General features: G+C 34.6%; 1 protein-coding gene across 2 annotated transcripts in view; it reads left to right on the plus strand.

The window, feature by feature from the left end:
• Window positions 1-17,690, plus strand: part of Csgalnact (Chondroitin sulfate N-acetylgalactosaminyltransferase) — a 409,289-nt gene that overhangs the window by 349,173 nt on the left and 42,426 nt on the right. For both annotated transcript variants that reach the window (XM_074133944.1, XM_074133945.1), the window contains 2 exons: window positions 9,330-10,015; window positions 13,823-14,109. In XM_074133944.1, coding sequence (XP_073990045.1) covers window positions 9,330-10,015; window positions 13,823-14,109 — 973 coding nt within the window. The remainder of the gene's footprint in view (window positions 1-9,329; window positions 10,016-13,822; window positions 14,110-17,690) is intronic.

Genomic DNA, 17,690 nt, shown 5'->3' on the forward strand with positions numbered 1-17,690 from the left:
TATATTTTGACACTTTTTGTGGGTTAGTAGCATTAATTTTCTATTTTGGGAGCCATTACTCAGAAGCAAGTGTTGCTACAAGTGGCGGATTGATTTTAGAGGATCTACATGTTTAAGTGGATTGGTGTGATGTCTGCGTAAAAGTTCTGTTGTTAAAAAGGTTAATTGATGAAGAAACTTGGTCCCAGGATGGGAAATAAAAGGATGAATATAAACTATCCTGAATAATGACACGTACATAAAATTTAACTGAAATTAAACATAACTTACAAGATCATTCAGTCGACTTTCTTTCTCGAAGTGCTAACACGCCGAATTTTAAACTATATTTCATTCTTACTAGATCATTGTCTAGTTTGTGAAAATAAACAATTTTACAAATTTACTTTTTGCGACTTGCAACGGTTATTTTGAAGTAAAGCTTTAATCTACTTTTGAGGAAAAGTAAAGTACGAATTTGGTAACATCGCATTACCACGTGAAAGGTCTTACATTAAAGGTAACCATTAAAAGTAACCTTTCTTTGCAAGGTATAAGAATTTTTATTATAAACTTATAAACTGAATAACTTTATTTTATTTGCTTTAAAACATTTAGGACATTTATTATAATGAATTAGCTTGAAGTGTAATGGTGGGCCGGCAGAAAGTAATTACTGGTTAAAACAGCTTATTTGTTTGGAAAGTATAAATCTGCCAAGAGAATGTAATTTAATGTGATGATGACCTAGCCATTTCCTGATAAACAGGCAATAATTGTTTCAGCTACCTTACTACCTAGGATTTTTATTGTTTTTAGTAATGGCCTCTCACCTCTAAGAACTGGCTAAAGGGAAGAAAACGGTTCTGTGGAAAATAAAAAATGAAAGTAGAAAGATATTGCGGTGAACGTCTGTGGCCGGAAGTGGAAGATGTCAGGCGAAACCGGCCTCCGACAGGAAGTTGTGTCTAATTAATGGTAGCCGTTGCCGCTCCTCTAGCCTAAATGTCGGTTCATCCTCGCCTACAACCGCCTCGCACCACTGGGACAAACTTTAATTAAATTTATTATTGAAGATGCTATAAGCAGAGAGGAGGGGCAGTGCTTGGTAAAGTTCATTCAGAGGGGTAGGCTCGCAGAGGAGTTGCTCTGTTACCCTTCGTCTTCTTCTTGCAGGATAAGGGGAGGTTGCCCTAATAGTAGCCCTACCTCTCTAGACATTTACAACATGCAACTTACCTCTCCTCACTCCGCTGCTTTTCCTCACTTTCGTAATTTACCATCATTAAAAACTACATCTAAAATTAAATTTCTCTATAACTTCGGCTTACTGTAAATTTATAACCAAGATCAAAAGTAATCGCAGAAAAATAGCAACAAATGTACGCTGATGGCATCCTGACAATCTTTACATACTATTTTTTAGAACGTAATTTTTAAAACTTGGCCATTATCATTTCAACGCTGATAAGCAAAGTTTACAGTTATTGCTGCTGCCGACCTCTAAATGACACCAGTAATCTCTACATTGGTATCGAAGAATAACTCCAAAAATCACTTAATAAATCGAAAAAATACTTCTTGCAAAATAAATAAGTGAATAACAAATTATATAATCCTGTTAATTATTTAATTCTGTTGAACGAAATTTGAAAGTACCTAAAAATATTTATGTATACTCAAAATATTTGTTTTTAAAATAGCATTAAGATTGGGTCGCCCTTCCACGTCTAAAACGGATGAAAATATCGATTATAATTAATCAACATAACTACCGTGAGGTGTTTTCTCAACTCCGTGAAAGAGTAAGGAAAAAAACGACCCGATTTGTAGAAGAACAAGTCACGTGGTTATCCATCAAGACAACGCGCCGGCTCACACTGCATTGTCTGTCAAGACGTTTCTAGCCAAGTACAGCATCCCAGTTTTAGGCCATCCGGCCTTATTCGCCTGACCTGGCCACCATGTGACTTTTATCTGTTCCCCAAAGTCAAATCTGCATTAAAAGGAACACGATTTCGGTCCGTTGAAGCTGTGAAAGAAAAAGCGGCACGCGTCATTCAGGAACTGACAGAAAAAGACTGTTTCGAACAATGGTAAATTCGCATGGAGCGTTGTAGGAATAGGGGAGGGGTGTATATTGAAGGTGATAATAACTAAATATGTATAAATTTCAAATAAAATGTTTTACAGCAATATTCTCGTTATTTAATAGCCACACTTCGTATTCCACCAAATAATTCATAAAATATCAAAAAGAAGCTTTCATTCAGCAAATCCTGTCATCAATCTTCCATTTAAACATTTGTTTTTAGGAACATGCTAATAGATTCTAGACTAATTTGGTTATTTGTTACGAAGGGAATTAGACGCAGCTGGGTACTTTACATAGTAGTTAATCAAGAAAAAGTAGACCATTTATCCCATGTCTAAAGGCGTTCATCTGGTTCTTGCATCATACCCGAATTCTCTCACATGTACTCTCAATATAATGGTAAAGGAAACAACGCAGTCTTCTTCTTCTCAAATCCTTTATCAATTGGTTGCAAATCGGGTCTTTCTTCATTTTTATCTATTTTGTATTTGAGATGCTGCAGTACCAGAGGAATCATTTGTATTTTACATGCTGTACATTTGGTTAATGCAGTCATTAGAATACGAGGGTCGTTTGAAAAGTCCGTGCAAAGTCAGAGAGATAGCGCCACTGGCGCGTATCGAGGTTATGTTTAGTTAGTAGCATCTCTTGGAAGAACACACACCACGTTTCAGCCAGATCGATCTATTTCTTTGTGTTTTGCATTCGTTTGAATCGAGGAAGTCGAGTGATTTTTAAAAAATGGACGAAAAAGAATTTCGTGGGTTGATTAAACACTACTTTATGAAAGGCAAAACGCCTCAGGAGACTAAAGAGAAGCTTGATAAACATTATGGTGACTCCGCACCTTCGATATCGAACGTTCTATAGAAAAGTTTATAAGTGGTTTCAAAATTTTCGGAGTAGCCATATGGGCACAAGTGACGCTGAACGTTCTGGACGCCCTGTTGAGGTTACTACTCCAGAAATCATTGATAAAATCCATGATATGGTGATGGATGACAGAAGAGTGAAGGTGCGTGAGATTGCTAGTGCTGTGGGCATCTCGAATGAACGGGTACATAATATTTTGCATCAACATTTGGACATGACAAAGCTATCCGCAAGATGGGTGCCGCGATTGCTCACGCTTGACCAAAAACGAAATCGTGTGAAGTGTTGCAAGGACGGTTTGCAGCTGTTCCAGAAGAATCCGCAGGACTTTAAGCGTCGTTTCGTCACTGTGGATGAAACATGGATACATCACTACACTCCTGAGACCAAAGAACAATCTAAACAATGGGTTACCAAGAGGGAATCTTCGCCAAAAAAGGCGAAGACCGTTCCTTCGGCCGGAAAGATTATGGCGACTGTCTTTTGGGATTCGCAAGGAATAATCCTCATCGACTATCTGGAAAAGGGTAAAACTATTACAGGTGCATATTATTCATCGTTATTGGACCGTTTGAAAACCGAGCTGCAAGAAAAACGCCCACGATTGGCCCACAAAAAAGTCCTTTTCCATCACGACAACGCACCAGCTCACACCTCAGCAGTTGTGGGCGCAATATTAATGGAAATAGGGTTCCAATTCGTTTCACATCCCCCCTATTCTCCAGACTTGGCTCCCTCGGACTACTATTTGTTCCCCAATATGAAGAAATGGCTGGCGGGAAAAAGATTTTATTTAAACGAGGAGGTGATTGCAGAAACGAATGGCTATTTTTCAGACTTGGACAAATCCTATTATTCGGAAGGGATCAACAAACTAGAGCAGCGTTGGACGAAGTGTATAAGCCTAAAAGGAGACTATGTTCAAAAATAAAAAAGGTTTACCCCAAAAAATTAAGTAGTTTTTATTTTTGCACGGACTTTTCAAACGACCCTCGTAAGTATTAATACAAAAAAATCTTTCTCCTCTGAAATGAAGAATTCTCAAGAAATATGAGTTAAATCAGCATCGAAATTATAATTGCCGAAAATTTTTCGGTTTTCAAGAGAATAATAAATTATAATAATCTGATATGCGGATATAAGAGGGGCCTGATGAAGATTTCAACCAGCGCTGGAACTCTGGAGCATGATATTGCAGATCGTATGCAAAACTTGGAACATTTCCTGCGTTCTATTCAAGTATCCAACCGTGAACATTACCACTATAATAGAGCCACTATGCGTGATTATTACTTTAAAATTCATTGTTAATTTATTCAAGGTAAATTTAATATTCTGACATAAAGCTACTCAGAATAGATAACAATAACATTTTCTAGGTACCAAAAGAGATGATAAATTAATATATTATGTTAAAAACATTTTTTTAATAAAATAAATTAACTAAGAACTCAACTGAGTCTCTATGATTTTTGTTTTTTTTTTGTTTTGTTTTCTGATTAAAAGTTAACTAGACTAGGAAAAGGTATCTACACAAGTTATACTCAGTTATTTAGGAATCAGGTGGCCATCTCGCGTATAACGTTACTGGTTACTTGAGTTTACTTACTTTTAATCAACAATGAAATATGAGGGTCGTTTGAAAAGTCCGTGCAAAAATAAAAACTACTTAATTTTTTGGGGTAAACCTTTTTTATTTTTCAACATAGTCTCCTTTTAGGCTTATACACTTCGTCCAACGCTGCTCTAGTATGTTGATCCATTCCGAATAATAGGATTTGTCCAAGTCTGAAAAATAGCCATTCGTTTCTGCAATCACCTCCTCGTTTGAATAAAATCTTTTTCCCGCCAGCCATTTCTTCATATTGGGGAACAAATAGTAGTCCGAGGGAGCCAAGTCTGGAGAATAGGGGAGATGTGAATCGAGTTGGAACCCTATTTCCATTAATTTTGCGCCCACAACTGCTGAGGTGTGAGCTGATGCGTTGTCGTGATGGAAAAGGACTTTTTTGTGGGCCAATCGTGGGCGTTTTTCTTGCAGCTCGGTTTTCAAACGGTCCAATAACGATGAATAATATGCACCTGTAATAGTTTTACCCTTTTCCAGATAGTCGATGAGGATTATTCCTTGCGAATCCCAAAAGACAGTCGCCATAATCTTTCCGGCCGAAGGAACGGTCTTCGCCTTTTTTGGCGCAGATTCCCCCTTGGTAACCCATTGTTTAGATTGTTCTTTGTTCTCAGGAGTGTAGTGATGTATCCATGTTTCATCCACAGTGACGAAACGACGCTTAAAGTTCTGCGGATTCTTCTGGAACAGCTGCAAACCGTCCTTACACGATTTCGTTTTTGGTCAAGCGTGAGCAATCGCGGCACCCATCTTGCGGATAGCTTTGTCATGTCCAAATGTTGATGCAAAATATTATGTACCCGTTCATTCGAGATGCCCACAGCACTAGCAATCTCACGCACCTTCAATCTTCTGTCATCCATCACCATATCATGGATTTTATCAATGATTTCTGGAGTAGTAACCTCAACAGGGCGTCCAGAACGTTCAGCGTCACTTGTGCCCATATGGCCACTCCGAAAATTTTGAAACCACTTATAAACTGTTCTAATCGAAGGTGCAGAGTCACCATAATGTTTATCAAGCTTCTCTTTAGTCACCTGAGGCGTTTTGCCTTTCATAAAGTAGTGTTTAATCAACACACGAAATTCTTTTTCGTCCATTTTTTAAAAATCACTCGACTTCCTCGATTCAAACGAATGCCAAACACAAAGAAATAGACCGATCTGGCTGAAACTTGGTGTGTGTTCTTCCAAGAGATGCTACTAACTAAACATAACCTTGATAGCAGTGGTGCTATCTCTCTGACTTTGCACGGACTTTTCAAACGACCCTCGTAGTAGGCTCATGCAATGGGTTTGATTTTGGGAGTACGCTAAGTAAAAACAGTGCCTTTAACAAACAGCACCTTCTTCCTGATTCTTGACGATGTTAAGATAAGTTCTTATTAGCAGGACTGGAACAATGTTCTAGAACAGTGATGGCCAACCTATGACCCGCGCAAGCTTTTTTACTGTCCCACAATTGCTAGGCAACCATTTGTTTGTTCACGCGGGTTGATTTAGATTTTCTAATTGTGTGGATAATTTATATTCTATCTGTATTTTTTTCAATCACGCATTGACACAAAAGCAATTTAAATGCTATCATCTATAACCTTTAGTTTGATCATTACAGTTCTAAAAACGCAAATGACGACAAATGCTTTTGTAGTATTTGAAATAAAGCAAAAGTGTTTACAAAATATCAAATAAAATGTATAATTTCACTCATAGTTTGTTTGTTAAAAAAATCGAACAACCCAAAGCAAATAACCATATTTAGATTTTTCTTCAGATAAAGCACACTTTTGTAAGGTTTTGATCAGTTATGTTTGTAAAAAGAGACTTCCATAGCACTTGTTTCGTCCCGTTTTACCCGTCAAGCCAACTGAAATTTTAAAGATATTTAGTTTTGAAAATATTCAGTTTAAAATTTGTAAACTTAACTCTTGTGCCAAATAGGCATTAGTGGCCCAAGAGCTAGTACTAAAAAAAAAAAAAAAAAAAAAAAAAAAAAAATAAACAAAATTTGACCCACGACTCAAAAAGATTCACCATCCCTGTTCTAGAAGCTTGATACATGGCTAATAGTATGATTATTGTCTCTAGAAGGGAGAGACGAAGTCAGACCTTCGATATCCTAAGTCCTAATTAGGATCATAAAACTAAACCAAAGGAAAAAAAAACCATCAGCTTTATATCCGTACCTGGATCTTTCTAATTAAGAATCATCATAAGAATCATTGTGTATTTTGTAATTAATTCAATTTTCCTTTTGTACGTAGTTTAACTTATTTTTCTTTTATTATATTTATTGTTATTCGTAGCAACTAGGTACTTGCTATGAAGAAATGTATTCTTCAAAAGCATTAATAAATTTAAAAAAAAACAAAATTAAGAATCATCGTTACCTTACCAACAGTACAATGCCCGGTTCGTGATCAGGGAAGATCCCAGGACGAATTAAATGGCTAGCGTTCGTTAGAAGTCCCGAATACCCATGTAGTTTTGAGCTTGGTAGACTCCGAGTTAATACTTTCACAACACTAAAAGCGTATTACCCGAATAGAATATTACCCGAATATATTCGGGTAATAAGCGAAAGAACATGATTTAATATTAACTTTATTTAAGTTGCAATTTTGGAGAAAACTAGTTAATTTCAATATTTGCAATAAAAGAATGTTGCATGCTCCATATCAGATCTTTAATTTGTAGTTTGAATAACTTGCCTTCATCAATTTTCGAAGAAGTTTCGAAGACTTTCATGTGTCTAAAAAAGGGCGGTAATTAGGATGAAACCCTTTTAATAACACATCGAAACCGTGGAATTAAAAATAGTAAAGTACTTCAACACATTACGAGCCTTTTCCCACAGGAAGTGGGGGGGCGGACCCGGAGGTGTCCCTAATGTTCTACAGGGCCACAATAAGAGCGGTACTGGATTACGGGTGTTTTCTGTATGGTCAGGCCTGCAAGTATGTTATGCGACCCCTTCACGTACTACAAAATAAATGTATCAGATTGTGTCTCGGATTCTTGAACAGCACACCTGTGGACGTAATGTACGCAGAGGCTGGCGAATTACCGCTCGCTTATAGAATAGAAGTACTGTCCGATCGATATGTCTTAAAAAAATTAGCCACGAACCGGATAATTTATAATAAAATAAGCCAATTAAATACCGAAGTCCTCACTCACAAATATTGGACAAAAAAGAAAGGCCCCATTTACACAGAAAGTTTTATTAGAATCTCTACCTTTAGAGATAAGGTACATTCTAATAATAAGTTAGATGTGTACAACTTAAAATACGAACATTTATTGAGCGAATTAAGTGTTAACACTTCCTTCGACTTGATAAAGGTACCGGAAAAGATGAGAACCGCGGCCTTCGAAGATTACATTTCTTCCCATTATCCGGGCTCATATCGTTTATTTACAGATGGGTCCAAAATCAATAATAAAGTCGGAAGTGCTGTGTATGATCCGGTTCGGAACTATTTTACGATAATTAAATTAGAAGATGAGGCGTCCATCTATACAGCGGAGCTAATTGCTATTTTAACGGCTTTAAAATATATTTATTCGTTGTCGGAGAAAAAATATACCATTATTAGTGACAGCCAGAGTGCGTTGTGTAAATTATCACATATACACAACCAGTCTACAGGAATGAATCACATTATCGCAGAGATTGTAGAAACTATTGCCATTTTTAAAGAGAAGGGAGTCTGCATTAATTTTTTGTGGGTAAGGGGTCATTGTGGTATAAAAGAGAATGAAATTGTTGATACACTTGCAAAGGAAGCCACCAATAGTGGGGAAATGGCTAATTATAAATTACCATACACCGATATCAAGGGTATAATTGCAAAAGCAGCACTACAAAAATGGCAGACAGATTACAATAATGGTGATAAAGGTAGATTCTATAAAACTATGGCAGATCAGTTACCTAGACAACCATGGTTTAAGGGAACTGTCACTAATAAATGGGTTGTTACGACAATAAGCAGGCTGAGAGCGAACCACGCGGTGTGCGGATCGTATCTACACAGGATCAACAAAAGGTCCTCTCTCCTCTTTGCGTAGATTGCAATGAGGAGGAAGATTTCAAACATATAATAATGATATGTCCACCAGAATGTTTACTAATTTGTTTTTTATTTAGACAGATGAATTTTTATTTGTATGTCAAGTTTTTACTTTGTCAGTCACTAACAAAAATTGATTTTTATGGGTTTATAATGCTTTGAACTTAATTGTCTTTTGGATTTTCTTATTTAAAAGTTTAAGTTTACACTATTTTACTGTTGTTTACTTGTAACACTGTTCCTTTGGAATCATTTATTTATTTTCCCACATGCTTATAACATTATTTCTTATTTTGGTGGCTTATCATATTATTAAATACGAAAAATCGTAAGCAATCTCTTATAAAAGTATTTATTTTTTAAAATGTCATATAAAATACTTCTCCGCTTAAAAGAAAAAAGAAAAAGGAAATTGTAAATTGAAAATGAACATGGTAAAATTCCAAATCCCTTTGAAGTCAGTGAAAAAGAAATAAATAATTTTTATTGGAGACTGTGCAAACGTTTTTGTAAAATAGAAAAATATTCGTCGCTCTAAAAAGTTTAAAACACTCTGGAGCAGGTTTATCGTGCGGCAACAATAACTATTTTCTATGTTTTGGTTAATCTATAAGATCATTTTTGTTTTACTTCTAAGTCGTACTAATTATTTTGTTTATCTTTATCTGTTACAGGAGCATTATCGACGAACGATTGGAACGCTAGTGACTGCATGAATCATGTAAAAAAACAAATAGAACGAGCAGAATTACAAAAAGGTGTATCATTGAATAATGAATATGAAATGATCTCATTTAATCATTTTACCTTGAATCGAGTCTATCCAACGGATCTTGGATTGGGCAAACGTGTTGTGGAGAAACCAATTGGTTATAAACGCAAAGATCTTCATCAAGCGTTACAAACTGCTGTTGACACTTTAAACAGAAATTTAACTAAAAATAAATATACATTAGATGATTTCGTTGAAGGTATCTATAGAATAGAGCCGACAACTGGTACCGAATATGAATTATACTTTAAACATAAATTAAATAAATCTGGTTTTACAAAGATAACTGTACTGAGACCGTTTGCTCCATTAGTACAAATAGCAAATATATTGGTCAATCCAAAAAAAGAGCTTATCCATATAATATTACCATTATCTGGACGAGTGCATACATTTCAAGGATTTATGGATAAATTTGTTAAAATTGGTTTAAAAAATGATAGAAGAGTATTATTGACAGTTGTATATTTTGGTGAAGAAGGATTATCGGAAGCAAGAATGATCATGTCAAAAGCGGCCGGAAAGAATTCTGCCTACTTGAGACTGCTGGCTTTGAACGAAACCTTCTCTAGGAGTAAAGGCCTGAAGGTGATTTATCATTACTCTAATTTTCTTTTAGTGGACTTGACCTTTTCTTCTTTTTCTTTGTTATTATCCTCCATTGTTCTTTCAAGTTTTTTAAAAAGTCGCGTGCGGCCCCTTTTTAGGAAGAAAGTTCTTTTATGGCGCTCCATTTTTATTAAGTATCCACAACAGATCTAAGGTTTCAAGCAAGAGATAGAGAGAGAAGGAAAACCCCAACTTTAGCTTTCCATCATTTTCCTTCTCGTTCTCTTCACTTAATTGGCCTTCCATTGTTGTAGCCACTCCCTAAAGACTTGAAAGGACGCCTCCCCTATCTTTTATCAGTCGATCCATCAAAGTTATGTACTCTGTCCCTTCCTCCTCTGGCAGAACTCTTCTCCTAAAACTAAGGATGCTGACCGCAATCATTCTACTGCTGCTCAAATAGGAGCCCTTTTTGCAAGGTCTTTTTTTCCCTCTTTTCTTTCCTTTTCCTCTGAATAAGCTGTTAAAAAGGCAAGCCCTACTTTAACAAAGATTTATTGTTATTTAAAGTTTACTTAACAATGATAATATATAAAAATTATACCAATTATCAAATAAGAAAGTAAACCCAAATAATTCAAACTTGTTTTTTTTTAAACATATAATACGCTAGAGCAGGGGTCGGCAACCCGCTCTTTTATCCAAATTTTGTGGCTCTTCAGCCTGTCCAAAATAAATTGTATATTTCAATTTTATTGAAACAAATGAAAATTTCATTTATTAAAGTAACGATATTTTTCCAAAAAGAATTTTAAATGTGATAGGTTTGAAATTGAATAGAATTATTTTAAAATACAGTACGTAATTATAAAAGACTGCCGCCATTTTCATTCAAATACAGGTTTAGTTATTATTTATTCGTTTATTTACTTTGCAATATGTGGAAAATAAATATATAAAATTGTCAAAGTTTGGTGTTTTCCAACGTTACGCTTTATCGTGCAGTTTTTGGACGATCAAACCTTTTACCACTGCCCTACCGGACAGTTTTAAAACATTTAAATGTTATTGAATATCATAAAATAATAAATTATGAATATAAATGATCTACAGAGTTGTTTACACTATCAACCTTGCGGCTCTTGATAAGATTTATTAAAATTATTTAAGAAGAAATGGCTCTCTACTTAAAATAGGTTGCCGACCCCTGCGCTAGAGGCGTGATTTATCAATATAGGCCACTTTTAAGTACAGTCTATGCAGATAGATACATTATTAATAATATTATGTGATTTATACAGTGCTTCAAACAGCAGTACCAACTGTATTCACGATTCATTGCACTTACTTTCCAACTCGTATTGATTATTTGGTTTCGCCTAACTCGCTTTTGACGGTTAGTGGGATTAGAGCATTCAAAGCTCTAGAGTTGTTGGGGGCCAAAATATCAGCTATTCAAAGAAACCTCAAAAAATGTATCAAAAGGAATTGAGCTGCTAAGAACTATAAGAATGGCCTGTTCTTGGCTTTTAAGCTAGAATTTACGATTACGCTTATAAAAAGTTTTGAATTACTCGGGTAAATTGATAAGCAGTGTTATTGAATTGATTACGTCTCTGCATCCTGCAAACCATTTATATAATCAATTAATAAGGCAATTGAAGAGCTTGGTGCAAAAAGGAGTTATCTACAGTTTTTTAAAATATTTAGTAGGGACAAAAGACTAAATATGTTTTAAGATGTATTCCTTATGTTGTGTCTACTGTAAGGATTAGTTAATATATTGTGATGGGGTCATTTGGGACTCAATTTGAACTTTCTAGGGCATTTTTTAAGCTTGCTATAAGCAAAAGTTATTTTGCAGCTAACTCTTTTTTTGCACTAATATTTTCAGTAAAACTTGAGTACATATTAAGTACTTTAGTCAACAGATTTCTTGTTTTTGAGCTTTTAACATAAGTGGCATTTTGTGTCTTATCGAATCGAATGTTACATATATTATGCCTGTAAAAAAATAATAATATCTATCTAATATAAACATTAAATAAACAATAAAAAATTTTTTGTTTGATGGCGTCACTTTTTCTGTTTGGAGTAAAAGAAAGTTATCTGCAGTAGAAAACTCATTTTTGCTCCAAATCAAACCTAGGTTAGAGCATAAGTAATATAAATAATAATTAACGAGTCTGTATAAACACTCGTTTATGCACCAAAAGATGTAGAATTGAACATACAATAGGGGGCGCCGCTAAACACATTTTCTGAAAAAAAGTAGATAACTCCTTTTTGTACGAAGCTCTTCAATTAGCAGTAATTGTAAATGTAAAAATGAAATGAGAGAACCTTAATATTACAAAAGAACAGGACAAGTAATATTTTAAGACAAACCCAGTGCATCTACGGCAGAAATGAGGTCAAAAAGGGACAAGTTTTATGACACTTGGAGACGACTTGTCGCAACGCTGGTTAACTGTAACAGGGGAGGATGTGTCCCAGTCAAAGGGACAGTCCTTCGGTCAGAGTGCTAGTATCTGTAAGCTCGGTGTTTTTAATTAAATCAGTCTATCTTTCAGTCTTTCCGCTTTTTTGCAACGCCTCGTTTATTAGGCGTCACCTATTTTACTACGGGTTCCTTTTCATTCCACACAATAATTTAGGGATTTGATTAAGTCATATTGTAATTTTTAATCATTTAATGACCTCTAGAGGCACTCAATTTTGTTTTTTTTTTGGGGGGGGGACTTTTTTTTGGCATTGGCTTTCGCCATACTGCCAGCATCGTCTAGGTGCTTATCACTAGAATATCACTCCCTCTCCATTCTTACTTATAAATACATTCGCTTCACACATTCATCCCTCTACTATATACAACTATTTACATAAACTACAACTAATGGATGGATCAGTACTCTATATTACTGCCATCCTTATAGCTTAACCGAAATTAAAATCACCTAATCCTTCTCTAATAATTTTCTTGCATTCATTCTATAACTTTTAAATACATTCATATTTCTTTGCTAGCTCTGCTACAGATTTAAGCACATTGGTGGAGAATATGTCTTCATAGCGAAATGGTGCATCTAAATACCTGTATATGTCGTCAAACATTCGTTTCCTTTCTACTACATAATGTGGACATATCATTATTACATGTTTGAAATCTTCCTCCTCATTGCAATCTACGCAAAGAGGAGAGGACCTTTTGTTGATCCTGTGTAGATACGATCCGCACACCACGTAGTTCGCTCTCAACTGTTTATTGTCGTAACAACTCATTTATTAGTGACTGTTCCCTTAACTGTCTGCCATAGTTTTATAGAATCTCCCTTTATTATCATTACTGTTAATCTGTCTGCCATTTTTGTAGTGCTGCTTTTGCAATTATACACTTGATATCGGTGTGTGGTAATTTATAATTAGCCATTTCCCTACTATTGGTGGCTTCCTTTGCAAGTTTATCCACAATTTCATTCTCTTTTATACCACAATGACCTCTTACCCACAAAAAGTTAATGCAGACTCCCTTCTCTTTAAAAATGGCAATAGTTTCTACAATCTCTGCGATAATGTGATTCATTCCTGCAGACTGGTTGTGTATCTGTGATAATTTACACAACGCACTCTGGCTGACACAATTTTGTTTAAAGAATAGAAAATCATCAATCTTTGTAAATTCAATACTATTACTTTTAAGGTTTTTTTTCTGGTCAGTTTTACGTAATGTTTTAATTGTGGCGCACCATAAAGAATTTACTTAATAAGTCCACTAAACTTTTGAACATATATCTAAATCTAAAATAGAGTATTATAAGTATTTTAAACAGAAATGAATATTGTTCACAGGTGGGGGCCGAACGAGAGTGGGAAGAACCAGGTGTCTTGGGCGATGATGTACTTCTTTTCTTCTGTGATGTGGACGTTGTCTTCAGTGCACGTTTCCTGGAACGTTGCAGATGGAATGCAAGTCCAGGGCGCAGTGTATACTATCCAGTTGTGTTCAGCCTATATAACCCAAAAGTTGTTTATACTTTACAAGGCAGGAAAGTACCATCAGAGACTGATCAATTACTTATATCCAGAGATACTGGCTTCTGGAGAGATTTTGGTTACGGCATGACTTGTCAATATAAGTAAGTTGATTAAATTTTGTAGTTAAAAGAGTTTTTGTTGTGAAAATTGTTTAAAGTGAAATTTGAATGGGAAATTGCCTTCAAAACTAAATTTTATTAAAGAATTTCATCTGTTTAAATTAAATATTCGTGGATCCACTGATGTTATGGTTTAAAACTTAAGCACAACTTTCACATATTGCATCTTGCCAGACATTTCTCCAAATTTTAATTGAAAAATATTTAATCTGTCCCAAACACTTTTAAAAATTTATTCCAGCAAAATACCGCACACACTTCTCAAATAATACTTTTATTTGAGGACATAAGATTGTATAGCATACTGATTCTCTACTTTTGAAGTGTCTTTTCTCCTAATTAAATCAAGGGTATCTTTTCATTGGTTCCTGTCCCTCAATCGCCATTTTAAGTCCTCTTCGTTACCGTTCTTGCTTTGGACTCTGACCTTCTTTTTCACCTAGTCACATCCACATCTATCCCTCTGCTGGACAATTCTTACCCTTCATTAGACTCCTTCAATTGCCATTTCTGCCTTGTTATTTTCTCTTCTATTTCTCCCCACGCCAATTTTGACTTCTTAATGTATCTTTTACAGAAAAGCCATCATCTCTAGGTCAATCTCCTTAACAAAAACTTACAGTTTAAAAAGTTAAGCATAAGGGTTGATTAAACCCCATTTAAGAGACACAACTACAATGCAAATCTGTACAAAATATCGGTTCGAATGACACTTCATTCATGAAAATTGGTTCACGCATCGATAATTTCAAAAGATTGCTATACTTCCCCTTAATAAGTATAAGAGCAGAAAGTCGCTTTAATGTTACATAGGGGAGCCCTATCCCTTTCAACCTGCCAAATTTTTTCAAAATCGGGCCCAAGATTTACAGAGTTATTAGTAATCTCCTTAACAAAAACTTACAGTTTAAAATGTTAAGTATAAGGGTTGATTAAACGCCAAAAGGTACACAAATCAGCGAGTACCCAACATTTCATTAATACTTCATTAATATTTAAGTAATTCTACTGCATTAATTTTCATTAATAAGTTATTTTTTAGAATTTATTAGATATCACAGACCCTTATGCTGGCCATTTTCGTCTACAAAATATATGTTCAAGTAGCACTGTAGATTGACTGTAATATCTAGTTATTTATAATAATCAAACTATTAATTACAGGTTAAAAAGAAAAACGTTATAAAAAATAAAATAAAAATATGAGGCTAAAAAATTCAAAACCTTTTTTTATAAAAAACTTACACCAATGATTTTGTTTATTTTATTTATTTAATTTTATTTTTAAATAAAAATCGTCGGTTTAAGTTCATTCTTCGATTAAAGTAATTGTTATTTTATGTAGTAGTCAAACGTTTATAATAATAGGTAATAATTATCTGGCTTTATCGCAAATAATATAGTTTTCTTCAATTACATTCTCCATCTAGGTGTTCTTCCCACAATGTTGTATATATGTAATATAAAGTAAATAAGATATGCTATATTTAGGACAGCTAATTATTCCAGTATTTTACTATAAGTAAAATTAGGGGGACTAAATTAAATTACAATAGAGAAATGAATAATTATTGTTTAATAATCTACTAGTTATTAACTGTGTGTTAATTGTGCTCACGAATATTTCGGTAAGACGAATTCAAGACAGTAGCCTACTCTAACTTTATCTTTACTTTAACATGCATGTACGTATATGTGATTTATCATAATTATAACAAAAAAATAATATAAATGAAGTGGCCAGCATAAGGGTCTGTGATATCTAATAAATTCTAAAAAATAACTTATTAATGAAAATTAATGCAGTAGAATTACTTAAATATTAATGAAGTATTAATGAAATGTTGGGTACTCGCTGATTTGTGTACCTTTTGGCGTTTAATCAACCCTTATACTTAACATTTTAAACTGTAAGTTTTTGTTAAGGAGATTTTTGTACCTTTTGGATAGACTGTCCTTTTTGTCTATTTTACAAAGTTACATATCTGCTTTACAGATTTTTTTAAAATTTGGAATAAGCTATTCTATCATTATAACCTGATAAGGTGTTAACTACCACTGGAGAGATCTTTTTAAAGAATGATTGTAGTTGCGTTCCCCCAAACCATCCTCAATAACAATTTTTTTGAGAAAGTGTTTTGAATAACATAGGAAGGTATTTGTACGTAAATAGCAAAATTAAACTGCGATTTCAGTACTTCCTTTTAAGAGGAGTAAGAAAAATAAACTAGGATTGCAGTACTTCTCCCTAAAAGGCAAAGAGGCAAAGATTTTTTAATCGAACAATTCATTGATTTAAATCGGTTCACTCATTGATAATTTAAACGATTGCAGTACTTCCTCTTAGTAGGAGCAAGAGAATCAGCAACGTAGAGGAGCTTTAACCACTTATTCGAGCTGAATTTTATCAAAATCGGACTAAGCGTTATAGAAATATTGGTAATAATAGTTTTAGAAAGGGCCTTATTTGGTTGGGCAAACTCCCCTCCTTGTGAGGCACGGTGCAGAGACTTTTAAAGTGCAAATCTGTATAAAATTTCGATTCGAATGACACTTCATTCATAAAAATCGGTTCACGTGTCGATAATTTGAAACGATTGCTATACTTCCCCTTAACAAGTGTAAGAGCTGATCGCCGCTTTAATGTTACGTAGGGGAGCCCTAGCCCTATCATCCTACCAAATTTTATCAAAATCGGGCCAAGATTTACAGAGTAATTAGTAATAATAATTTTGGAGGGGGCCTTACATAAAGGGGGCTAACTCCTCTCCCATTCGATGTACAGCGTCGGGACCCCCAAAAGGCACATCTACATAAAATATTGAATCGAATGACACCTCATTCATGAAAATCGGTTCACGCGTTTAGGCGCTACGTTGTTTACAAAAAAGGTAACAACAAGAACAACAAGAAGAAGAAGAAGAACAAGAACAAGAACATTTTTTGAAAAAGCCGTTTTTGCTCATTTTCGGCAACTTTTTTCTCGAAACCTATTAGATCTGGGTGGTTGCAAAAAAATTACAGTTATAAAGGAGGGTTTGCCCTATAATTTAAAGAAAATTTGGGAATTTTATCTTTTATAGAAAAACAGAAAAAAATTGTCAAAGTTGGGTGTTTTTCAACGTTACGCTTTTTCGTGCAGTTTTTGATGGTCAACCCTTATACAACTGTCCTACCGGACAGTTTTAATATTAATTTTGGAGGGGGCCTTACATAAAAGGGGCTAACTCCTCTCCCATTTGAAGTACAGCGTTAAGACCCCCAAAAGGCACATCTACATAAAAGTCCGAATCGAATGACACCTCATTCATGAAAATCGGTTCACGCGTTTAGGCGCTACGTTGTTTACAAAAAAGGTAACAACAACAACAAGAAGTAGAAGAATTTCTGAAAATGCCATTTTTGCTCATTTTCGGCAACTTTTTTCCTGAAATCTATTTCATCTATGTTGTTCCAAAAAAAATTACAGTTATAAAGGAGGATTTGCCCTTTATTTTAAAGAAAATTGGGGAATTTTATCTTTTATAGAAAAAGAGAAAAAAATTGTCAAAGTTGGGTGTTTT

Source organism: Rhodnius prolixus, unplaced genomic scaffold, assembly GCF_049639745.1.
Source record: "Rhodnius prolixus isolate KJV_2025 unplaced genomic scaffold, Rpr scaffold_10, whole genome shotgun sequence".
NCBI lineage: Eukaryota > Metazoa > Arthropoda > Insecta > Hemiptera > Reduviidae > Rhodnius > Rhodnius prolixus.